This window comes from Alligator mississippiensis, chromosome 2 (assembly GCF_030867095.1).
Source record: "Alligator mississippiensis isolate rAllMis1 chromosome 2, rAllMis1, whole genome shotgun sequence".
NCBI classification, from domain to species: domain Eukaryota; kingdom Metazoa; phylum Chordata; order Crocodylia; family Alligatoridae; genus Alligator; species Alligator mississippiensis.
The window spans coordinates 132,495,404-132,520,900 of NC_081825.1; the positions used below are offsets into that span (position 1 = coordinate 132,495,404).

Below are 25,497 nucleotides of genomic sequence, written 5' to 3' on the forward strand. Positions count from 1 at the left end.
GGCCCGGGCCCGCCCGGCCGCCTGGCGCAACGCAGGGCGGGGCCGGCGGTCACGTGGCGCCGAGCGAGGCAGGCCGGGCCCAGGTAAGCCGAGCCGAGCCGGGCCTCGCTCTTTCCTCGCGGGCACTCCTGCCCCTCGGGGTTTGGCACCCGCCTCGCAGCGGTGCAGCCCAGCTGCCCTGGCAGGGGAAACACCATGGGCACCACGGTGGTTTTCCCACTGGCGGGGGAAAGCCACGAGCCTGGCAGGGGGGTCGGAGCTTGTCTGAGGTGATGCAGAGAGCCTCCCACCTGGCTGGGCTTTGCACTAGTATGATGTAGAGGTTGCGCTAGCTTCCTTCTCTGGCAGGAGAAACACCGCGTATCTGGGTCCGTGAGGGCGGCTTTCCTTGCGCTTCCCTGGAGGTAGCTGTTCTGGTGCGGTGTAGTACCCGCCCAGGTGGTGGGGCTTAAAGCCCTCTTTATGGAAATAGCAGGCTCTTCCCTAACTTGCTCCTGCAAGTATGGCTGAGAGCAGGCAAAACTAGGGGGCATCCGAACCACAAGCCTCCGGGCTTGGGCCTGCTCATAGGATGCCTGCCAAAAGACTTTGGAACTATCTGAAGCCCCTGGTGGGGGGTGAGGGACGTTTGCCAGTTGTAGGGCCACTTACAGTTCTGGACTGACTCACGGGTTTGGACTTGATTTGGCTTGGGACATGAAACATTTCTTTAAAACAAAACAAAAGGGTTCACCTGGCAGAGGAAATACCATGATCATCACCATGGTGGTTTTCCCAGGGACAGGGGATAACCACCTTTCTGGCATGGGGTAGTACCTGCGGAGGTAATGTATAGTTACCCTCCCATGTACATTGCCTGTAGGAAGATCTAGGTTTTACACCCACTTTGTGGCAATGGGAGACTTCTCCCTAGCTTGCTCCTATGGCTGTATGGCTGAGGGCAAGCAAAACTCAGGGGCATCCGAACCCCAAGCCTTTGTGCTTGGGTTTGCACATGCGGCGCCTGCCAAATGTTTGGAAACATCTGAAGCCCCAGGCGGAGGTGGAGGATGTTTGCTGGTAGTAGAGCCACATTTGGTTCTTGAATGACTCACGGATTTGGAATTGATTTGACTTGGAACAAAAACAATTTTACTTAAAAAACAAAACAAAAAACCCCTTCACTTCCAGTGGGAAGATCTCAGCTACACTCAGACTTAATGGAAATGAGAGACTCCTCCCTATCTTGCTACTGCAGCTGTATAGCTGAGGGCAAGCAAAACTCAGGGGTGTCATGACCCAGTGAGTTTGGTGCCTCGGCACTATGGAATTTTCTTGTCGCCTGAGAGCCTCTTGCACAGCGAGGGTTTTTGCTGCATAAAGAACCCGCATGCAGGAGAGAGTTCCCGCCACTGCAGCTGTCTTTGCAGGATGCATTTTCTCTTTGCAGCACAGAAATGCACAGCGCAAAGAGTTCCCGCCATTCGGATGCAAATTTGTGCCCCGCAATTGGCTAGTGCTAAATTATTCACACGTGGCGGCCGGTAATTGGCTTGCTGGCCATTTAAAAACTAGCGTGACTTCTGCCCAAGTCGAAGAGCTTTGAGCACGCTGCAGAGTGTCTCTAAGAGATCTGGCTTGCGGCTAGCTGGTCAATAGACTGATCACCTATTGATCCCTCTTCCCATCGCCGAACGCAGTCCCAGACATACCCTTTTCCCGCCGGCTTGAGTTACAGACGGATTTACTGGCTTTCGCCTCGCCAGCTGGAGCAACTCACATTGTTGTCCAGACGACCGAACCGTTTCCGTCGCAGCCACCCGCGACCTAAGTAAAGTTTTTTACAACCATTGAACCTCGTCTGCCTCTCCATTCACCAGCCTGCCCTGACGAACGAGTAATTTCTGAATCACCTCGAGTCGGCTCAGCCCGGCCGAGACAAGGTGAATCTGAACCCCAGGCCTCTGGGCTTGGGTCTGCACTTAGGATGCCCGGCAAAGGATTTAAAAGCAGCTGAAGCCCCAGGTAGGGGTGGAAGGTGTTTGCTAGTAGTAGGGCCACATCTGGTTCTTGAACGACTCACAGATTTGGAATTGATTTGGCTGATTTGACTTGGAACATAAGAACTTTTCCTTAAAAATAAAAAATAAAAAAAATACCCCAAAACAACATCTGACGTTCCCTGCTCCCCAGAGCCTGAGGCAGAGGGGTGCAGGGAGGCCGCCCCCACACAACACTGGTGCCCGGTGCCTGCCCTGCTAGCAGCCCCTCCAGGCCAAGACACTAGTGTGTGTGGCCCCTGGAGCAGCAGCCCTTAGTGTGGGGGAGCTGTTTGGCTTTGGTAGCAGCCGAGTGTATTTTTATGATAGGTTCAGTCTCAGAATTCCCAGCCCCCCTGGCCTGGGTTGTTAAACAGGCCTGGTTTGACATCCTAGAAATTTGCTATCTGCCTCTCCCGAGGTACAGACAGAAGTGAAGTGACAATTTTTCACCTGATCTGGCCATAGAAAACAGCTTATAGATCTGACCAAACACAAGTGTATGGCTGCAGACAGCTTAAAAAATGACCAATTGGGTGAAAATCTGGCCCCTTATTGTATAAGGTGTCACGTAAAGATGTTACAAAATGTAGTGGCTTCATAACTTGTGTCTGGGAGCCTTGCGCTTCCCTCTGTGGTGGCTGCTGAGTAGCTCTCTGAGTATTGTTACCCTTAGCGTGGCTAAGGCCTGGTAAGCTGGACTCTTCCCATAGATGGTTGTACAAAACCCTGTTAACTGCAGTGGAACAGGGTTTTGGCTCAAGTTCAAGGGACATATGAGGGGACTTATGAAGAGAGAGGGTGGAGGAACTGAACTTATTTAAACTGAAGAAGAGAGGACTTGAAGGGGGATTTAATTGCAGCCTTCAGCTACCTGAAGGGTGGCTACAAAGAGGATGGAGCTAGACTGTTCTCAGATGGCAGATGACAGAATGAGGAGCAATGGTCTCAAGTTGCAGCAAGGGAAGTTTAGGTTAGATATTAGGAAAAAACTTTCTCACTAAGAGGGTAGTGAAGCACTGGAACAGGTTACTCAGAGAGGTGGTGGAATCTCCATGTTTGGAGGTTTTTAAGACCCAGCTAGACAAAGCCTTGGCTGGAATAATCTAGTTGGGGATGGTCCTACTTTGAGCAGAGGGCTAGACTAGATGACCTCCTGAGGTCCTTTCCAACCCTCATTTTCTATGATTCTTTGAGATCTTGTACAGGGCTTGTTCCAAGATCAGGGGCTAAATATGCCCTGCAGAGAGATTGCTAAGGTGTGTTACAAGCATGGTTGTATCCTGGATTACAAATTTCACCAAATTGATCATTCAAGTCCATTAACTGCTTAAATGGGACGGATTCCTCTCTTCTTGGGCCTGTACTAATCCCAGATGTACAGGCTCTCTTACAGTTTGCCCCTTCCTAAATTATACTTATCCTTGTCTTTTTCGGTTTCACAGATACAAATGCAGTGGTCACCAGCACCTTAAACAAGAGGCCACCAAATGATGATCTCAATATTGCCAAAATGGACTCCCTCAATAACCTCCCATCACCAGTCTTCCTTTCTTCCTCTCTACACAACCAGGTCTAGGCTCCTTAGCTTCTGGGACCTCCAAGGTGCTCCTTGATGCCAGTTATGACTTTAGTTTGGTGGGTTGGGGGCCTATGTTGGTAAAATGACAGAAATTGTTGGGAGGCAGGTATGGAACTGGAAATAGCTTGTTTTTATCAGCTGACTATGTTTCAGGTTGATGAAGGTTGAAGATATTCAGCTTAGGTTTTTCAGGTGCCCTTTTTAAATATAGGTGAGACCATGTCCTGGAGTATCAGTATTATGAAAAGTCCCTTTCATATTTGTGGCCAGTCTTTTCTTGTCCTTCAAAAATGTTATGCTCACTATGCTGTTTTGCCTTGTGTTTGTGTCCTGCAGAGAATGTAGAAGACTGCAACATGGAAAAAAAATCCCATTATGCTAAGAAAGACATGATCCTGAGGGAAATGCCTCCTGCCCTGGTGGTGGTACTGCTTCTGGCTGTCCTGCTCCTGAACATCCTCCTTTATCTGTACCTCAGTAGTTTTTATGTGTCCTCCAGCCATCTGGATTTGGATCCCAATCTCTGCCCCTCTGGGTACTTCAGACTAGGGCCTCTCAAAAATTGTTCGCCATGGCTGTCTTGCGAAGCCATAGATAAAGAAGTCAGGAAGCTGAAATGTGTTGGTGAAGGAGCTGTAAAAAAGGTTAGTTTGTGTTTTTGTCAGAGGGATGGATGTCTGAGAGGAACAAAGCTTCGTGAGTGGTTAATGCTTAGGCAGTTCCTGTTGTAATAGTCTCTAGAAGCTCATTTTTACAACCACACAGAATATTGTGACTGTAGATGGCACTAGAGGTGCACCGATACATTGGTCCCATATCAGATTGGCACTGCTTTGAGGAAAATTGAGAGTATTGGCAATCAGCTTTTTCTGTCTGATGTGGCCGATAATGCCATGTGCATGCGCACAGCCACAGCTTAGCATGCAGGTAGCTAAGAGCATAGCCGGGTTCGGCTGAAAAGTCTGTTGTGGGGGAAGGGACAAGGGGGGAGGGTAGGGGTTAGGCTGGAGGGGCAGATCGAGACTTCCACAGGGAGGGAGGGAGTGGGAGTGGGGAAGGTGTTGCCCAGCTGGGGCAGGGTAGGGCACAGGACGGAGCTGCAGCTCATCTGGGGGGCGCAGGGCAGGGGGCAGCTCCCTCCACTGCTTACACCTGGTGGCGGTGGGGGAGGGGCACTTGCCCCTGTATCTGCATGTAGGGCAGGGCAGGTTGCTGCTGCAAGCTGGAGCCAGGGCTGCACCGGGCTCTTCCTGGCGGGGAGCTGGGCTGCGCTTAGGTGGGCAGCAGCACTGAGAGGGAGGGTTGAGAGGGCTGCAGCCACCCTAAAATTCACTGTAGCCCTGCAAGGAAGAGCTCGGCACAGCCCCTAGCCCACAGCAGCAGCCCACCCTGCCTAATGCACAGATGTGGGGGCACATGCCCCCCATGCTGTCCTGGGGTGTGTGCAAGTGGTGGTCTCCCCAGATGCGCTGCAGCTCTGTCTCTTGTGCCCCACCCTGGCTGTGCAGCGCCTGCTCCAGCCCCTGCCCCACTCCTTCCCTCACCTTGGGTGCCTCAATCTGCCCCCCATCTTGCCCCTTGCCTTACCCTACAACAGACTTACCAGCCAAACCCAGCTGGTCTTCACACTGCAAGACTGCATATCAAAATCAGATCAGTATTGGCCAATATGGCTCGTTAAAAATTGCCCATCAGTATTGGCCCCAAAAATCTCTGTCGGTGCATCCCTAGATAGCACCCTACATTTGTAGCCTGCAGTAGCCCCTAAGTGGCCTATAGGCAGGTAATAGGCCTGTGCGAAGTGCAAAGTATTCGCTTTGGATTCAGTGATTCGGAGGGGCAGTGATTCAATTCGGTGATTCAAATCACTGTCCCAATTCAATTCGGCCAAATCTGAATTCGAAGATATTCAGCACCGAATCTTATTCAGCCATAAACTATACAGGCAGGCAGTGCCGGTTGAAGCAGCTGGGGGAGCAGCTGAACAAGCCCCAGCTTGAGCTGGCAGCCCTGGGAGAAGCTGCAGCTCCCCCTACTGACCCCTTACTGAGTCAAGGTAGGCAGTGCTGGCAGCCTTGGGAGAAGCTGCGGGAGCTGGGGGATTGAATCGGGGGCTGGGGAAATGAACAGGGTCTTCCCCCCAGCTCCCAGTTGAATCCCCCAGCTCCCCAATCATTCCCCCCAGCTCCCTAATCATTTCCCCCAGCCCCTGTGGCTTCTCCTGGGGCTGCCAGCACTGCCTGTCTTGCCGTGGAGGGGGAGCAGCCAGACAAGCCATGGCTTGAGGCAGCAGCCCCAGGAGAAGCCATGGGGGCTAGGGGGAAATGATTGGGGAGCTGGCAACTTATGGTTCTGGACTGACTCATGGATTTGGCTGATTTGGCTTGGAACACGAAAAATGTCTTTAAAAAAGAAAAGCTGGGGGAACGATTGGGGGGCTGGGGGAATGAACAGAGTCTTCCCCCAGCTCCTGGTTCAATCCCCCAGTTCCCCGATCATTCCCCCCAGCCTTCACAGCTTCTCCCAGGGCTGCCAACACTGCCTGCCTCACACCAGCGGGGGGGCAGCGGACGAGCCACAGATTCTCCCAGGGCTCCAGGCTCAAACCGGGGCTCATAGGCTGCTCCCCCAGCTGCTCCCCCCAGCACTGCCTATACAGTCTATGGATGAATCTCTGAATCTCTCTGAATCGATTTGAGTCAGCCAGGTCTGACCGCTCACATAGGTTCCTTGTTGAGATGCAAGACCTCCACCTGACCCAGGAGGTGCATAGTCCCACCAGGGGGAATGCCCTGCTGGACCTGGTCCTGGCCATATGTGATGACTTGGTGAGGGGACTCCAGGTTCTCAACCACCTGGGTGATAGCGATCATCACCTTCTGGAATTCACTATCCAGCACAGGGTGTCAAAGGCCTGCAGCAAGGCAGTAGTCCTGGACTTCAGGAGGGCTGACTTCAACAAGTTGAGAAGATTGGTAGGAGAGGCATTGTGGTCCCGGAGAGATGGGGAACTAGGTGTCCAAGGCGTGTGGTGGTTCCTTAAGGAGACGATCCTCCGAGCCCAAGGGGTGACAGTCCCAATGCGAGTCAAAGGGGGCAAGATTGCTCAAAAGCCCCCTTGACTCACCAAAGGTACTCAGGAATGTATGAAAGCCAAAAAGGAGGCGAACATCCAGTGGAAGCGGGGGGCTATCACCAAAGAGGATTATACCTCCATAGCGCAAGTCTGTAGGGAGGCTGTTAGGAAGGCTAAGGCGGAGACAGAACTAGGGCTAGCAACAAGGATCAAGGACAACAAAAAGTTCTTTTTTAAATACATAGGGAGTAAAAAGAAGGCACCAGGCAACATGGGGCCCCTGCAGGATACACTTGGCAATCTGGTGGTTGCACCAGATGAAAAAGCAAACCTTTTAAAAAAATTCTTTGCTTCCATTTTTCTGAGCAGGGACCGGGACATCTCCCCCACCGCAATTCAGGATGGACTCAGGAGTGACTCCGCCAAGCCTAGGGTCAGGGAGGACCGAGTTAGGGAACTTCTGGAGGGGCTGGACATGTTCAGATCAGCAGGTCCAGACGCTCTCCACCCTAGGGTGCTGAGGGAATTGGTAGGGGTCATTGCGGGGCCCCTGGCATGGCTTTACAAGCACTCATGGTGCTCTGGCCAGGTGTCAGAAGACTGGAAGAAGGCCAATGTGGTCCCCATTTTCAAAATAGGGAGGAGGGAGGACCCAGGCAACTCTAGACCTGTTAGTCTTATTTCGGTCCTGGGGAAGCTCTTTGAGAAAATGATCCATGAGCACATCTGTGAGGGACCAGCAGGGGGGGAGGATGCTCAAGGGCAACCAGCATAGATTCATTAAGGGCAGGTCCAGACCAACCTGATTGCCTTCTATGATCAGGTCACAAAATCATTGGACGCAGGTGTCGCGGTGGATATAGTCTTTCCGGACTTCAGGAAGGCCTTTGACACTGTCTCCCACCCCATTCTCATTGAAAAGCTAGGTGACTATGCCATTGATGCCTACACAGTCAGATGCGTCACAAATTAGCTAGGTGGCCGCACCCAGAGAGTGGTGGTGGATGGGTCTTTTTCGACCTGGAGGGAGGTGGGCAGTGGAGTCCCCCAGGGCTCGGTTCTCGGGCCAATACTGTTCAATTTCTTTATTAGTGACTTGGACAAGGGGGTGAAAAGCATCCTGTTCAAATTCACTGATGACACCAAGATTTGGGGCGAGGCGGGCACGCTAGAAGGGAGGGACAGGATACAACTGGACCTGGACAGGTTACAGGTGTGGGTGAATGTGAGTAGGATGGGATTCAATACTGACAAGTGCAGGGTGCTGCACTTGGGCAGAAAGAACCAGCAGCATACCTCTTGGCTGGGGAACTCCCTTCTCAAAAGCACAGTGACAGAAAGGGATCTTGGAGTCATTATCGATTCTAAAATGAACATGGGCTGCCAATGTGAGGACACGGTCAGCAAAGCTAACCGCACCTTGTCATGCAACCACAGATGCATCATGAGCAGGCCCAAGGAGGTGATCCTCCCCCTCTATGCGACATTGGTCAGGCCACAGTTGGAGTACTGCATCCAGTTCTGGGCGCTGCACTTCAGGAGGGATGTGGACAGCATCGAGAGGGTCCAGAGGAGGGCCACTTGCATGATCGGGGCAGCAGGGCAAGCCCTACGAGGAGAGGCTACAGGGCCTGAACCTGTTTAGCCTTCACAAGAGAAGGCTGAGAGGGGATCTAGTGGCAGTCTATAAACTTGCCAGGGGGGACCAGAGGGGAATGGGTGAGACCCTGTTCCCCCGAGCACCTCCCGGAGTAACAAGGAATAACGGACACAAGTTCATAGATTCATAGATGTTAGGGTCGGTAGGGACCTCAATAGATCATCGAGTCCGACCTCCTGCATAGGCAGGAAAGAGTTCTGGGTTTAGATGACCCCAGCCAGATGCCTATCTAACCTCCTCTTGAAGACCCCCAGGGTAGGGGAGAGCACCACCTCCCTTGGGAGCCCATTCCAGACCTTGGCCACTCGAACTGTGAAGAAGTTCTTCCTAATGTCTAGTCTAAATCTGCTCTCTGCTAGCTTGTGGCCATTATTTCTTGTAACCCCCGGGGGCGCCTTGGTGAATAAAACCTCACCAATTCCCTTCTGTGCCCCTGTGATGAACTTATAGGCAGCCACAAGGTCGATTGAGAGTATCGACCAAAGTTGATTGAGAATAGATTCAGGCTAGACATCAGGAGGCACTACTTCGCAGTCTGGGCGGCCAGGATCTGGAACCAGCTTCCAAGGGAAGTGGTGCTGGATCCTACCTTAGGGGTCTTTAAAAGGAGGCTTGATAACTACCTAGCTGGGGTCATATGAGCTTAAACTTACCAGGGTTCATATGAGCCCAGTATCCATTCCTGCCCAGGGCAGGGGGTCGGACTTGATGATCTGCTCAGGTCCCCTCTGACCCTGCATCTATGAACCTATAGAGGCTTCCGATTCAATTCGGAGAGATTAATGGGTCTCCCAGTTCGATTCGGATTCAGAATTTTGGCCGCCAAATCGGGCCAAACCTCCTCCAAATCGAATCGGCTACCGAAGCTTCGCACAGCCCTAGCAGGTAGAGTGTTTGCTTGTATTTACTTCAGAAAAGTTTGGGTTAGAGAAGAATAAGCAAAGGAAATGAGCAAGTGTGAGAATGTTGTAGGCGAGAAGTTTTGAAGGCTCAAGAAGGATGGGTCAAAAGAAGTTAGCTAAAGGTTGCTTAGCATTTATTTAGTAGTTTTATGCCAGTTAGAGCTAGTGTAGGACAAGGTTAAAAATAGGCATATTAATTAGAATACAACCTTTTGGAAACATTGCTGTATTTGCTAGTGTACTTAGTAAGCTTTTGAAATTGGACCAGGTAATAGCATATTAAAATCCAGGTCCACCTCAGGATTTTTGCTTCTTAGTTTTGCTGAATTGCCGATCTGCAGGCGAATAAAAGAGATTCTTAAAAACTTTGTTTTTGAAACCTAGGTAAGGCATTCTTTTTCCTAACAGGCTGTCCACTTGTTAGACACTTTTTAAGACTTGTGGACTTTGAGAATTTGAGATTAATTTCTCTCAAAGATTAATAAAGATTATTATTCCTGTAGGTGAATGCACATTTTATCATTTTTAATTGTTTGCTTCGTATACCTTACCTGTCCTATTTGGTCATTTCTATCTTATCTAGATTTCATTGTAAATTTCTGTTAAACTTTACTTAACCTCATTTACTTGAGTATTTAGTGTTGGGGGTGCGGGGTGAGCTGTTCAAATGTCCCTTGGTTCCCAGAATGCCTGTGGGAGTTGACACTCTGCACCAGTGCCACTGGAATCAGCATCTCTGCTTCCAGAATTCAATGCTACTTGACATGCGTAAGCATGGCAGCATAGGAAGCAGACTGAGTTTGCAATCCTCATGTTGGCATATGGAAGATACTCTCTTGTGATGGGGAAGGTGTTTGGTAATTTTTACCCTGATGAATGCTACTGACTCCTGGAGGATAGAGACCTTGCCATCCTCTAAGGCATTGGGATGTTGGCCACAGTTAAAGCTGAGGGTTTTTGACAGAAGTGTACTGATGTTCTTGCTGTTACTTAGGAAAACTAGAGGTTGCTGGCTAGGGGGTCTTGTTTTTCTGTTAGGGGACATACTTGATCATATTTGGGGTCAGGAAGAAATGTTCCTTCTAAGTTGGGTTGGCATGGACAGGGAAGGGAGGGGGGTTGCCTTTCTCTGGTGTGGGGGCCATAGGTATTTTCCTAGGATCTTCTGAGTATATATTAACCAACTACTTCCCAGTCATTGTAGTCTCAGGACATATGCAGTACCTTCATCTCCTCTGCTTTTACATAGGAAATATTAAAAGATGTACTTGATGTTTTGCGTATTGTCCCTGGTAGTTGTGAGGGAGGGTTTGAAACAACAGTTTTGGGGATTTCTTGGATTAATGATTGTCTGTGAATGAAGGGGACTAGACTTCAATGGCTCGAGGTCTCTTTCCAGTCCTATGCTCTTAAATTGTGTTTTGTGGGCAGTCAAATTAAATGTTTTGCATTTAATCCATGTCATATGCTCACAAAGGTCACCCAACCAATCAGTGAATACTGCTATGCTGTAATTACAGCATCACGAGTGAATAGGTAGTAACTCCACCGTAACATATAGACGTACACATGTGTTCACATAGTAGCTGTTAGCAGTCAGTGTCTACTTTCTATTTATGGAACTTGTGCATATAATAGCACAGTGTCTAGTGAATATATAACTTGCAATGCTATGTAGTCACTTGGAGGATAAACAAACTGGTCTACAGCAGAAGGCTTTCAGTGTTTTGTTCATTTCCTGTTTTGTTTTTAGGTCTTTCTTTCAGAGTGGAAGGAAAGCAAAGTTGCCCTTTCACAACTCACCAACTCAGAGCTGGAGAATGACTTTCTCCATGGATTGAAGATGCTAAAATCTCTACAGAGCAAGCATGTTGTGAAATTGCTTGGCTATTGCAAAGAGCAGTACACAATCCTAACAGAGTATCACCCACTAGGCTCCCTGAAGAGTCTGAACGAAACATTGGACCTCCCCAAGTATAGGGGCTTGAATACATGGCATCATAGATTCATACTTGCCATAGACTATGTGAGAATCCTTCACTATTTGCACAACAGTCCCTTGGGCACCTTAGTGATGTGCGATTCCAACGACCTGGATAAGGTGCTGTCACAATATTTGCTGACGAGTGACTTTCATGTCGTGGTGAATGATTTGGATGCCTTGCCTCTTGTGAACCGGAGTGCTGGCAGACTGGTAAAGTGTGGCCATCGGGAACTCCAGGGTGAGTTTGTAGCTCCTGAACAGCTTTGGCCATATGGGGAGGAAGTGCCATTTGATGATGACCTCATGCCTCCGTATGACGAGAAAACAGACATATGGAAAATTCCTGATGTCTCCAATTTCTTGCTGGGGCATATCGAAGGCAGTGATATTGTCAGGCTGCATTTGTTTGATGTGCACATGGAGTGCAAGAAGAACAACCCAGTGGAAAGGCCTTCTGCCCAAATGGTTCTGGACACATACAGAAAAGTTTTGACATCTCTGATCAGAGAAGTTGCCATGCCTGGAACAAGGGAAATGTTGTAAACAATTGTGAGAGAGGGGCTTCTACAGAGCTTTGGCCCTATGGGGAGGAGGTGCCATTGGATGGTGATCTCATGCCTCTGTATTATGAGAACACTGACCTGGAAAATTCCTGATGTCTCCAATTCTGTGGACTTACTGTGGTTGACATCCCTTTTATTTATTTAGCACCAAAAATGTACAGAGTGGCAAAGGCTCATAAGGATCCTGCCCCAGAGAACTAAGGAGACAAAACCAACACTAAAAGGGTTGAAAAATGGCAAGGTGGTTTTGTGACTATTTTTGGATTTTTTTAACCAAAAGCCCAGTTTGGGAGAGCTCCCAGCACTACTACTTTTTTTCCATTGTGTCACCAAAAAAAGATTGGGGTGGGAGGGAGGGGAGGAGAGATGAGGTACAGTGCAAAGGAGAAGGGTTTTTTGGTTTTAAAAAACCAAATGTATTTTGTTTTTCCATCCAAAAATTAGAAAATGTCTTTATAAAACGCATTCCATTCAAATGTTTGGTTCTTTCTTTAGGGCTTTTTGGGGTTTTTTTTTTTAAGAAAAGGCCTGTTTTCATTGAAAAATTGTTTAAATTAAAATTTTTGACCAATTTTAACTTACCTGCACTCCCTCTTAGAATTAAAACAGCAGCTGGTCAGAAAAGAGTGCACATCCTAAGTTTCTCAGTTGTAGCAACATGCTGAAGCCTGACCTAATGGCTGCCCAGTTCTTTATTGGACTGTGCAGATCTTATTGCTTGGTTTTCTGGGGAGTAGGCTGAGTGAGCTGATGTGTATGGGGCCCCTGTAATTGGGGCAGGATCCTGTACTGATGACTACCCTGATGTCTGCAGCATGAGCATCTCCTGCTTCCTTGGCTGGGAGGCGGAGATAAACTACAGATTAATATAGGAGCAAAGGCCTAGCTGTTTCCTGACTGTCAAAGCCCTCACTGCCCAAAATAGCTACGGTTAACTTCTTCCCTCCAGTTTTAGGGAAGCAGAGTGATTTCTGAGTCGAGCAGAGGAAAATTTGGTAGCGCATATGTTCAGCCATGCTGTCACAGTTTTGTCCCTATACCCTATCACCATCATATTTATTCAGCTCCTACCATTATTTTGGCACATTACAGAGATGCAAACAGTACAGTGCCCTCCTCCAAGAAGATTACACTCCAAGCAGGCAACTCCCAGACAAAGGAAAGGGAGATGCATTGCCTTGATTTTCAAAGCCTGGCCCTTTTCTCCTGATACATTCTCATATGGGCTTATGAGGGCAAGGACCTACAAATTTAGACACTCTCTTTATTCACTCCTGTTCAGAAAACCCCCTCTCCTGCCTTCAGTTGAAAAGAGGGACTAGCTCTTCCCATTCACCTTTCCATGATAGCAGTATCCTTATGACTCAATGGAAAGATGTTAATAATCATAGGAAAAAAATTCTCTTTAGAACATGAGAACTGCCATTTATTGTGTCAGACCGTTGGTCCATCTTGCTCAGTATCCTGTGTCTCACAATGGCAGAGAGTGGGTGCTGAAAGGGAGAGTAAACTGGGTATGGTCAGGGTTTTTTCACCTGTTCCTCTCCCACGTGCAGCTTCTAGCATTTAAAGCCTAGGAAGTTCTGACTGGACCCTTAAATGGCATAAATAAAGGAAGAGCTGGAAAATGCAAGGCCTCCTGTATTTGGAAGACAAAATTCTTGTGGGGCATGCCCCAAAGTCCAGTGAAGCTGACAGTCCTTTGGCTTCACTGATCTTGAGCTGAAGCTATTAGGATGCCTATACATGAACATCAAGCTTTAGTTAAAGTGCCCCCAACACCATTTTTAACCACAGGGGCACTGATGCACAGGATGCTCCAAGTGCTTAAATTAGAGCGGTTCAGAGAGCCATTCTAATTAAAGTGCCCCCCTTCCCCACCCCCCACAACTCCCAGAGCACATTTACAAATACCCTTAGTTCCTGGACATCCTGGGAATAAACCTGAGAGAAGTACCTGGAAAAAGAATAGTCAGAGAACAAGAATGCCTTATTCCAGCAACAAAGCTTGTTTTTATAGAATTGTGCTCTGCCCTCTCTGCCTCAGTGGGCCTGTTGAATATGTGCACAGTATTCATGAGAGAGATTAACTTTGTAGTTATATATATTAACCTACAGAAAATTAAATCATGCTGTCTCAAAGACCTTGGAGTCTGCTAGTGGCCACTGCCATTGTGTTAACCTCCAAAGCAACCTACTGCATTGGAAATGCATGGTGTACTTCTCTTGGAGACAAACTTTTGTTCTTTCTTGTTCTGCACACGGATGGTTGATTTGGTATGGGAAGAGCATCCTGTGCCCTCTGAAGGAGTTGCTCTGAGTGTGATTGTTAGTGAACTGCTTGCTTCTCAGCCAAAAAATGTTTTCCAAGCATGTAAATGCTTTAAAAAAGGAAGCAGCAAGACTGTATTTGTAGCATTTTTTATTGCCATTCTCCTTGTTGTTTTCAGTTTAGCATTAAGCTTTAGGAATCCAAAATCTGCCTGTCCTAGAGTACTATGCTTTATAGTTTCTCACTCAGCAGAGTTAAATACCAGAGGAGATATTTTCTATGAAGTTACATGTATTGTATTATACTGCTACCCTGGCACATGTTTTCCTTCAAATGGATATGTTACAGCTCTTCACAATTTGTGTCCTCAAGTGTCTGTATAGGACATTTACCATGTAGTTTTCATGTCTCTGATTATCCATGGCCCATTCAACTTATTACATTTTACAAATTTTGTTCTATAACCCCTTTTTCTGCCCCAGTGACTCCCCTTTCTGGCAGCCTCACTGCTCCACCCATCAGGAAGCATAAGGCAAAGATCATAAGCCAATATATTCTAAAAGGCCAAGCAGTTTTTGGATGCTTTAAGTTATTTTGGGGATCCTGACCTAAAACCCCTTAAGGAAGGTTAAAAAGAGTGGTTTCGTGTCATTGATTTCCATGGGAGAGCTCTCAGGGTATGATGCTACTCAATGGGCACGTCTACACGTGATGCTACATCGCCGTAGCAATGCACTACAGCAACATAGGTTCAGCCGACACAAACATGATGCTGCAGCTACATGACCGTTGTGATGTGCTCCCTCATTATAGTGCATTGCTATGGTGATGTAGCAATTAAAAATAACCATGTGCCATCAGAACGGCGCAGTAACAGCTGTTACTGCACTGTCATTTAGTACTTTGTAAAGGAAGTAGCAAGTGACAGCACAGTGACAACAGCACCATGGGGGCATGTGTAGATGTGCCCAGTGTGAGGAAAGTTACCAGAATCTTCTTCATTTGAATGTGCTGATCACAGTGAAGTCATTTTCATTTTAGCCCTCCATGAAAGACAGCTGGAAAAACATTCTGCTGCAGGGAGTAAAAGTGAGACACCACGTTTTAAAGAGACAACAGCAAACCCATATTGACTGCACAAGTCTCTCAGTAAAGAGAGCTCTGCTTGCTTGTTTCAAAGCACTATACCCTCCAAGCAGCCATGCTTCGAATGAATGAACAAGGACAAACTGTAGCCCTAAAAAAAAATAATCTTACCATGGAAACCTCCATCTTCATTCGTGGAGGAAGGTATTCATTTTGATGGGACAGCTTTCAGAGTGAGATGCTACTCAGACTGAGGAAAATTACCAGAAGTGTTCCCTTATTATATGCCTTGATCAGAGTGAAGCAGTGTTCAATAAGGTAATTAAAGTTTCTCATTTTGTTTGCAACTTAAATATAAGGTGTCTCCGTTGCAGTGCTCACAGACTTCCTGCTCGCAGAATCCACACACACATCTTCCCCACTCCCTCCCACCAGACCTTAGTGTTCTCCAGCCACTGACTGGCATAAAACACTGTAATGTGCAGTGGACTGTTTTACTGTGCATTAGTGCATCACAGCAAAAACCATGCTAATGTGCTGTAGAATTAGTCTACTGTGCATTGTCACAAAAAAAAATCACTTTTGCTACTGTGAATTAGCACAGATATTGTGCCTTTATCTAGTACCTTATATTAGTGGTACTAAACTTAATGTGCAGTAGCAAAGGTGCATTAATGAATGTGTAGACACTCCCACTGTTACCTGAACTTGAGCTCCAGGATAAATCAAGCCTGTTCTGGAGGTGGTATTGTAGTTAAATTTTAGTGTTCGATTTGGAATGTCATTCTGCATGGAAACACGAGATGGCAGCATCAAATTCCACTTCTACAGTCTGCAGTTACACAATGACTGAATGAGGAATGACTCCACACCTTTTTCCTCCCCTTCCCCCCACCCTCCACGCATCTAACACTACGTAGTTTGCATGCAAACTTCCTGATACTCCCTTAGCAGGGATTAGTGGAAGCTTTCATTACAGTGTGTAATTATAATCACATGGGACAGACTTCAATATCTAAATTGCTGCAGTGGGGAAATTTTGAATGATGAGTGTAATTGTATAATTGACATGTTTCTGCCTGGGAACTCCGCACTCAGTACATAATAATCTGTTACCTTTGACTTGTCACATTGACCTCTTTACTGTAATCCTCTGAGCTCTGAAAAAATGCAGAACCCATGCCCTGGCTAAGCCTAATTACTAGGAAAAGGGACTGGTGAATGTGCTGCTGAACACAGGGTCTATGAAAAATTGCTCACTAATAGGGTTGTATCTTCCTATGAGTATAGCTGGCATCCATGCACTGTCCTGCCACAGGACTTTGCTCTTCAGTCTTCTGTTGTTCTGAAGTTTATCATCTGGAACTTAATCAGGATAGTATTTTGGGTGTAATTACCGGTATGTTACTTTTAATGGTTCAAGGATTCCTACACGCAGTTTAGCTCCACCTTACTCAAAATCAGAAGAGGTGCCCACAGCCAGGAAAATGTGTAGGGGCAATTCTCTACCTAAGCTTGGAGGCCCTTTCCTTCCTCCCAACAGACATGCGAGACATGGAGAATGCCCATCTGGTGTAGAGGTCACAGTCCCCCTTCATTTGCTTCAGGGTGAAGTGTTCTGCCATCTTTGATTATATAAGCTGGCCTGCTAAGTATTGGTTTTGTTCCTACAGGGAGGCAACTCCCCGATACAAAGAACATAGGAGAGAGTCACTGTGGCAATATCATCTTGGTTCAGGAGACCTTGGGTTACAGAGCACTGGTCATCTCAGGTGGGTTGTTCTCTGCCAGCCCCCAGATCATGGTGTTTAGGGTGTGTGCATGGAGAATGGAAGGGAGATAATTGTAGGGTGGGGTGGGGGATTCCCAATGAGCTGTGTCCATTTCCTTTCCCCTCAGAGAAGCATTCCAGGAATAGAGTACAAGAATCTTGTCCAGTCTGTCTGCCCAAATTGGCTGGCAAGGTATGTGGAGTCATGCTCTGTAGCTGCCTGCAGGTTTTTGCATGGCTACAGGTTGGTACTGGGTTGTTGATGACAATGGATATTCATCAGGTACTGTGTGAACAACCCTGACAGCTGCCAGTACTCTACACTGGTAATTCTCAACTAGTTTGCCAAGGCACCCTGGGATGCTGTGAGATCCTTTTAAGGGTGTTGTAGGGTGCATTAGCATTGTTAGGTGTGCAAATACCTATATAATTCACAAGATAAACTCAGAGATTTCAAATGGGAATCCATAGTGCCATAAATATTCTGCCCTGTTATGGTCTTTCTGAATTATTTGACAGAAGTATTTATTATTTTTCCATAGTCAAAAACTGAGTGAAAACTAAAAGCTGGTATTTTCCTTGTTTGGTCCAGGAGTGCTCAGTCCTTGGCTTGTGGGCCTAATTCAGCCCCTGGCACCATGTCATCCAGCCCACAGGGATCCTCACAGGTCTCTGGGGAGCCCTAAGGGCTGCGGCTCTGTGCAGAAGATTGAGCATGCAGGGCAGCTCAGGGACTGATCCTGGGGTGCAGGGACTGGGCTGAGACAGTGCAGAGGCCCTGGAGCCTAATCTCAGCAGGGCAGAGGCAGCATGGGTCCCAATTTGGTCCATGAACTGGCCCAGCAACTTTCATTTGGTCCCCTAGGGTCAAAAGCATGAGCACCACTGGTTTAATTGGGGTGCCTTGATCCTAAAAAGGTTGAACATCACTGATCTACATACTTGATTGAAAACTTGAACTGAAAGACGCTGCCTGTGCTCAATGGCACATCAGGTTTTGTATGCATACACAAGAATGGGCTTGGTCTCATTTAATTAATTAGAGGTGTTGCATCAAATTAAGTAGTTTAAAGTTCATGTTCTTCTGTATCTAAGGGAGCAGGAACTACTCACCTTTATCAAAAGTTTACAACACTAAACTAACTTGATAAAATCTTGTCAGCTAGATCTAAAACAATGTTTTCTTCTTGTAATTACAGTAAAGCCAACTGCAGATTATTATCTCTCTGAAATAGAGGCTGTGTTGTTTTAAGGATATAATTACTATGTTTGGCAAAATTTGCAAGTGTACACAGAACCTATCTTTATGGTCAAAATGTCTTACCAAGGGCTAGGACCCATGGGAATGAGAAAGCTTGAGACAGAAACCGTCTCTTTCTTTACATGGAATAAATCATACATTTGCGGTTGTCATCACAACAGATTATGTGTTATGTGGTGCATTTAAGAGGGGAAAAGGACTTTATGGTTTGATTCTAATTGAAATACCAAACATTTGGGATGACCACATAATTCTGAATAAACATCACTGTGTTCTGGTATCTATAATCCAATATTCATCAGGATGAAACTGTGGGTATATTTGTATTACAGTGATACTTAGAAATAATACTTGGGGATTCCCACAAATAGTTTAGCTCTGGGTTACTCAAAACCAATAAATAGTGCAACACAAAAGGGACTTTTGATACATTTATTTCAAATAAAGTTTTGTAAAGTCTTTGGTCAAGATTTTTGAGACTCAGAGTTTAACGCTATGCTCCAAACTCCGTATTTTGAACATTTAAGTATGAAACTGAATTTTCCAAACTGCTGAACATCCAGCAGTCCCCAGTGAAGTCAGTGAGAGGTGGTGGGTGCTCTGTACTTCTGAATATTGGGTTATTTGCTTTTGGAGTTCATGGACCCCATGCACAAAGCACATAAGCATATGTATAATCTCCCGTGCCATTCACCAGTGTGCCTTGTTCGTTTGGGCTTTTCAGACTTCATCGTCACTTGGGGAACAGACAGCTTGTTGCTGGATTAGATTTCAGAAGGTCCTCAGGGGTTCTTACCTGCTACATCTTGCTGGAATAAATTTGTTTAATTGGGAGGAAGATGGTATGTCCCACCTTTCCTGGCACCTTCCTTCAATCTTCCCATCCATCTTCCCGTTTGGGGCTCCGCCTCCCCTATACCCCACCTAACGCCAACCAAAGATGTTATATCCCATTCTTCTAGGCCTGGTCTGGTATAGGTTTTTTTTATCTTGGCCTTTCGGATTATGTTAGTCATGTTCGGACATCGTCTCATCTGGTTTTTCTTAGGCCATATTGGAACTGGCTTAGACCCTTTCCTGACCCTGGGTTACCTTGTTTCCCGACGTATTTTCACCTCTCTCTGGTTTGTACTTGCCACGGTTCAGGCGTGCATCTCTCCTTTTCTCCTCAGGTTCCTGGTTGGTCCAATCCTGCCTGGAGATGTCTGGAGTTCACGGCACTGTCTCAGGTAGGTAGTTTAGCCCTCTTGGGCTCTCATTTTCAGAGGCCCCTTCCTGGGGCTGCCACCACTTCCCCTCAGTGGGGCTCTGCTCCATTCTGGGCCCACCGGGGAACCCACTTCTGGTCCCTCTTCTCTCCCTTCCATCCTCTCATCTTCAAGGGGCTGGCCGGTGAATCAGTGCCGGTATGCTGCCGTAAAGTGTGCCCATGCCAGCGTGGGAGCCAGTCCTGGCTCCTCCCAGACCCATTGCTCTTTTTTTTTTCCTTCCGGTGCGGCATTTTTCCCTGCCGCAGCTTCTCTCCCACCATACTTATGGTTTGGTGCAGCGTCCTGCTGGCTCCTCTCATCTTCCTCTTCAGGTAAATTTATCTCTATGGCCTTGTGCCTGCCACAATATGCTTAACTTTTCAAGTGAGTGAGACTTGAGAGCATGCCTCAAGCATGCACTTAAGTGCTTTCTTGAATCAGTGTCTAAATAGAGAGCAAGGACCCTAACTTTAGACTCCTACTTTGACAGCATGGGTCCTTGCTTTCAGTAAATCATGCTGCCTCATGTTTCCTTGTTTAGGGCCTGCTCCTGAAAATGGCCAAGCATGTCTGGCTGAATGCTCCTCTCCTTCCTTGAAATGCAGTAGGAGTCACTGGATGCTCTGCATCCCTAAAAATTGAATCACTTTAGACCAGAACCACACTAGAACTAGGGACAGAAATTATACATAAACCAGTATAAATGGTCAGAAACTGGTTCAAATCTGTAACACAACAGAAGTTCAGTGCACATAAACTACTTTCAACATGGCCAAAACTGGTTTAAGATTAACCTGGATAGATGTAGTATCAGGCTTAACTTATTTAAGTTAAACCAGTTTATTGAACTTCCATCCCAGATCCCCTCCAGATTCAAGTTAACTCTCAGCTCCCCAGCATCTCGGGATGCTTTGCCTCCTCCCTTGCGGGCTAACCTTGGTACAAGCTAGCTGTCTGATCCAGCTGAGCAGGTAGGCATGCTGTAGCACCCTCCAGCTGTAGCATGAACTGAACTAATGTAGCTGATATTAACATAAAGTGTAATAGTAGTGAAATGTAATCATGTTAGTCTTGTCCTGTAAGCAACTTGAAAACTCCATTTTGTATCCTTCTGTTTGACATAAGTGAATGAACTCTGCATAGCCTTTATGTGTGTGTGTGTGTAAAAAGGTGAATGGTGAAAGAATGGAATAGAGACAGGCAAAGAAGATTTAACTGTTTATGTAAGCAACAAGGCGCCAAATGTAAGTTACCAGTCAGTAAACTAATTAATAAATGGCTGAAGAATCTCTTTTAGGCCTAGGGCACAAAGAAGATAACGAGGAGAAGGAATGCACCCATCCTGCCAGACGGGCAGCAAAAACACTCCAAGGCTGAGATAAGCTGAAGAAAAAGAAGAACAACTGCAAAAATAGAAGCTGGGTATGGCAAAACCCCAGAGCACTGAAACAAAGGATGCCAATCCCTATAAAAGAACACTTTGAAAATGCCAAGTTGGGTGAGTCTCTTTCTCTACTACTGTTTCATTGGGGCACAGATGCATCTGTTCACCCTGCTCCAGCTGTTATCTTCAAATCTGCTATCTTCAAATCATCATCATCTACTCAATAAGCCCAGGTTAGCCACCCTGAGCTGATACTGAGCAACTATTGCTGGTAACTATATCTGTTGTATGTGTGGGTGAAATAGTTGTCTTGTGTATGTGTAGGCCTGTGTGTAATGATGTGTATGATGATTTGTGTGTGTTTGTATGAATGGTGTGTCCAAACTTCTATGTCTAACTCATGTAATCAATAAATGCGGCACCTTGCCTTATCCCCCTTTATAATGTCTTGCTCATGATTTAACACAACTCCTGGTGTGGGCAACTGCAGGCATGTGGCTGCACTTCCAGAATAAAAAATGAATGCCTGTTCACTTGCTAATCTGTTCAATCTACTCATTTAGACTAGCCAGCAGTGGTTGAATTGATTTGAACTTGGGTTTTTTGACTGCCTGTACATAGTAGGAGATCTTTGCCAGAACATTTACACCTGTTATGCTACATCATTATCATTAATTATTAGCACTGAGGCACTCCATTCATGGGCTGTCTTTTTGTTCTGTGTTTTGCTTAGCCTTGAGGTATGGAAGCAGTCTTCAGGGAACAGTGCTTGGCTATATGTCATCAGATTGAGAAGTTATGAAGGTTTGGCAATACACAATAGGCATTGTGCAAACAGAGTTATGTTACTCATTTTGATTGATGCAGCTTGCTAAGATGTCAAGGGTTTTGCAGGTTGTTCCAGTTCAGAGAAGAGACTGGCAATGAAATCAGGTTTTTCTTTGATGTAATCTTGTGTCTTCACAAAGAATAAGCAAAGTCCTGTTTCCCTAAATGCAGGATAAATGAACAGGAGGGCACTTCTTTGCTCACAGCTCCCAGACTCCTTCAGCCGGAACCTAACCCATAGTCTTTCTCTTTTTCTGCGTTTTTACTTCAGTTCATGCTATCTGCATTTTGTATCCACATCTGGCTCATTGTTTGTTCTTTCTGTCTGTAAACTGTACAGAAACAGTCTCTTTTGCTTTTCGCTCTTACATGCATTTCTTAGAACAATACTAAGCAAAGCCCTCAACCCATATAGTTCTAATTCCAGGGTAGCCTCATGTATGCCTTCACTTTGGAAGAGGGAGGGGAGAAGAGGGTGTGTGCTATGCCTATATTTTGGTTTGAACATTCCTATTTCTTGCATTTAACCTGAATGAAAGGCAGCTTTTATACTCACCAGTATCAGTGAGGTGGAACCCAACCTGTAACACTTTCCGTGGTGAGCACATGCTGACAGCAGTACATCAGGGGGGTCAACAAGCTGAATCTGGCTCGCAAAGCCATTTTATCTGGCCCATGGACCTGGAGAGCTCCAGTGGTATTTGGTGGTTGGGGGCTTTGCCTGCACAGCAGTTGGGTGGTGGGGACAACCAGCAGCAGCTGCACTGCAAGGGGGAGCAGTGGCTCCAGTGGCAGCGGTGGCAGCACAGGCTAGGTTGGAAATAGCACGTGTTTGGAACTAAGTTCTGTTAAAGTTTTTACTGTAAAACATTGCCAACTCCGGTAGGACAGCATTTCCTTGAGATAGCAAGCAACATCAGGACCCCATTGTGCTTAGGTGCTGTACAAACATAAAGTAAGAAAAACCTTGCCTTAAGTCCCAGACAATCTAAGTAAATAATAGGAAAGGCAAAGAGCAAGAGAAAGGAGCCAGTATTATACCATGTACAGATGACAGTATCACCAAACCCAAGAATTCAGAAGTCATGAGTCAGGTACCCCACAAATCACGAGACTGATTTAAAATCATGTGATTCAATATAACAGCAATACATATGGGGTTTTAATACATCTTCATTACCACTAACCATTAGGATACCCTCAGGTCATATGTTCAAACTTTTCTCCACAACCAAGACAGCTAAAAATTTCTTTAAAAATTAAAAGCTAAAATGCTTGTGTATTTACTTTACTCCAGGAGATGGAACACTATGAAATATACCAAATATCACGTGACCTGAAATGCAATTACAACAGTTCATCATTATGAGGTGGAGAACTCAGACACAGTGAGTTTCATTGATTTGCCGGAAGGTTGTGGTTTAGCTGAGAACTCAGATTTCTCAGATGTCAGCCTTAACAAGTAGCCCGCTGTGGCTTTAATGCTGCTATCCTGATTTTCTTTACACTTTGTTTGAAGGTGAAATCTCAAGGAGGTCCGTAAAACAAGTCCGGTTTGAAGTCCTTTCCCAACAACATGCCTAAATAAGTAGAGGAGAAAAGTGTCTTTGGCTAAAGCTGCCTTTTCCATTGATACCTCTACCCCTTAATCTCCACATACAGCTCATGGGCAGGCACCATCTGCCACTGAAATCCTCCCGAGATCACCCAGGTCATATATGGTCCTTGTTCCTCTACACAGGGACAGCAGGAGTGAACAAGGTGCCTGGAATTTAGTATAACAAAATAATACCATCAACACATGCAGCCCACCATCACACTCTTCTCTTGAAGCTTTCAGCCTCCAGGTTCTCAACCCCTGTGAAATGCTCTAACTTCCTCCCCTAGAAATAACAATTGTCAGCCCACAAGTGCCTTGACCTCAATGGGAAAAAATATTCACATTCCATGTAATTACCATCTAGCTCCCACAGAGACATGGCATTCAACAGAAGGTCCCAGACCAGAAGTGAAACAATCAACATGCGTAACACACAATGGCATAAGCTTCTAGGCCAGGCTCCATTCAAGTGCTGCTGAACCTTGTGCATGGGGCCACTCTGCTATAACAAGCAGATGACAGGTCAGGCTAAGGGAAGGATATGCTTAAATAGGCATCCCAGGTCTCAACATGCTTCACCTCATTCCTAGGTGGACAGTTATATGCGACTGTTCTGCTAGGGGAAGCTACCTTTGCTAATTATGTAGGGGTTTTTTGACAGTTGAGCTAGTTCAAAGGAGCCACAACAGGGTATTAAGGGCCTGAACCTATGGAGGGGACCAGTCAAAGGCTGTGACAATCCTACTGTCATTCAGTGTTGCCTCAGAGGGAAGAGGGATTTTGCTTCATCCCATAGATTTGGAGACAGCTTTCCCAATGTTCTAACAAAAAGGTATTTCTTGTTTCCTTTGTCCCACCAGAAAAATAATTGTGTTGCTACCTGCACAGTTGTGTGTGTGAGGTGGAGATAATCTGGGTCATATCTTCTCTTGCATTTTGGCTGTCAGAGTGAGAGACTAAGACTCTGAAGGGGATGAGCATTGCATTTCATTACCTGAACCCAAAAGTCAACAGTGGACAAAGCAGCAGTGCAGTCAAATGGATCAGGTGGATGGTAAGTTATGTTTGAGTCTGGTGAATTGTGTTATCTACCACCTTGTGCCACTGACTTCCTGTATGACCTTAGATCAGGTCACTTCACTTTTTTCATGTTTCACTTTCCTGTGTACTTAGATTACAAACCCATGGGGCAGGAAATGTCTCTTGCTGTATGTTTGTACAGCCCCTAGCATATCAGGTCCCTGGTCCCAATGATAACCTGTAGCTGCTGGTGAAACACAGTTCACAGCAAAAATGATTCTATTTTTTTCCTTTCTGTCTCCCTTTCCAGATCACAAAAATCTCTTCTTGGCAAGCTGGTCAGTCTGGAGATTTCATCATGCTGCTAAAAGGAAAACATGGAACCCACAGAGCGCTGCAACTGAGTGAGAAATTGTTTAAATTCCCTGAGAATCAGAATCTAATTAGCTGTTTGAAAGAATTTTTGCTAGGTGGTGAACTCCTCTCCACCCTAAATGGTTTGCACAGCTCTCTCACTGGGTGTTGTAATGATTTAATGAAATGGGATTATATCTAATTGGTACTCTAAAGCTCTCATTTCCCATGTCATAAGGGGAATATGCTTTTTCCCATGATACAAATGCCACAGCTTTATTATAATTTGGAGCTTTGTGATGGTTATTCTGAGAGACTTTAGTTTAGTCTTGTCTCACACTCCTTTAGGACCTGATCTGAAGCTCACTTGGGAGTCTTTAGAAAAAGGCAAGGAAATCAGTGGAAGTCTTTTAGCCTTGTCAGTGTAGATTAAGCATGTGTTTAAGACTGGTCCTAAATAAGGATGGACAAGCGTAACTGTTCCTGAACAGAGCCCTGAATGCAGACCTTGGCATAGTTGTTCAAGTTTCTGTCAGCTCCAGACTAGATTACAATGTTACTGACTGGTGCAAAATGCAACTACCTGTTGGCAGCTTCCATTGACTTTAATGGTGCTGGGTCAGACTGACTGTGGCCATGCCTATACCAGAAGTTCTTTACCGATGTAAGAATACTCACATGCTATACCAGCAAAGCACTCCTAGCATGGACTCAGCTTATACCAGCAAAACTGTGCTTGGTACCAGTAAGGTAAAACTGCCAGACACCGCCTGCCCCAGCAAACCCGACCATATGGGTATGAACATGGTTTTGCCAGTTTAACTGCTTCTGTTGGCACAGCTGCATTATTCAGGGATTGCACATCATGACACCCCAACTATCATTA

At 46.2% G+C, this 25,497-nt stretch overlaps 2 protein-coding genes across 6 annotated transcripts in view; one reads left to right on the plus strand and one right to left on the minus strand.

Annotated features, from left to right (window-relative positions):
• The window catches only part of HGSNAT (heparan-alpha-glucosaminide N-acetyltransferase), a 32,754-nt gene extending 32,353 nt beyond the window's left edge, over window positions 1-401 (minus strand). Inside the window, exon 1 of the mRNA XM_059722161.1 lies at window positions 291-401. The gene's annotated coding sequence lies outside the window, so the exon portion shown is untranslated. The remainder of the gene's footprint in view (window positions 1-290) is intronic.
• On the plus strand, window positions 1-24,662 carry POMK (protein O-mannose kinase). Of its 5 annotated transcripts, none has more exons than XM_059722168.1 (9): window positions 30-83; window positions 3,464-3,623; window positions 3,937-4,244; window positions 10,992-15,461; window positions 16,817-16,915; window positions 19,348-20,923; window positions 22,935-23,025; window positions 24,098-24,291; window positions 24,568-24,662. In XM_059722168.1, the coding sequence occupies exons 2-4, from the start codon at window positions 3,509-3,511 to the stop codon at window positions 11,763-11,765; spliced, it is 1,197 nt and encodes a 398-aa protein (XP_059578151.1). In that variant the 5' UTR covers window positions 30-83; window positions 3,464-3,508; the 3' UTR covers window positions 11,766-15,461; window positions 16,817-16,915; window positions 19,348-20,923; window positions 22,935-23,025; window positions 24,098-24,291; window positions 24,568-24,662. The 5 variants fall into 5 exon arrangements, with proteins under 5 accessions (XP_059578153.1, XP_059578151.1, XP_059578152.1 ...); XM_059722169.1 differs by lacking the exon at window positions 30-83 and having other exon boundaries at window positions 3,116-3,623; window positions 19,348-19,404; window positions 20,723-20,923; XM_059722170.1 differs by lacking the exon at window positions 3,464-3,623 and having other exon boundaries at window positions 1-83.
• Window positions 24,663-25,497: the final 835 nt, after the last annotated feature.

Bases quoted from the DNA above. Each gene is read 5' to 3' on its own strand.
- POMK (XM_059722168.1), top strand. From the start codon at position 3,509: ATGATGATCTCAATATTGCCAAAATGGACTCCCTCAATAACCTCCCAT. The intron at 3,624-3,936 runs GTGCTCCTTGAT...TGTGTCCTGCAG, and splicing joins TAGCTTCTGGGACCTCCAAG to AGAATGTAGAAGACTGCAAC. The intron at 4,245-10,991 runs GTTAGTTTGTGT...TTTTGTTTTTAG, and splicing joins GTGAAGGAGCTGTAAAAAAG to GTCTTTCTTTCAGAGTGGAA.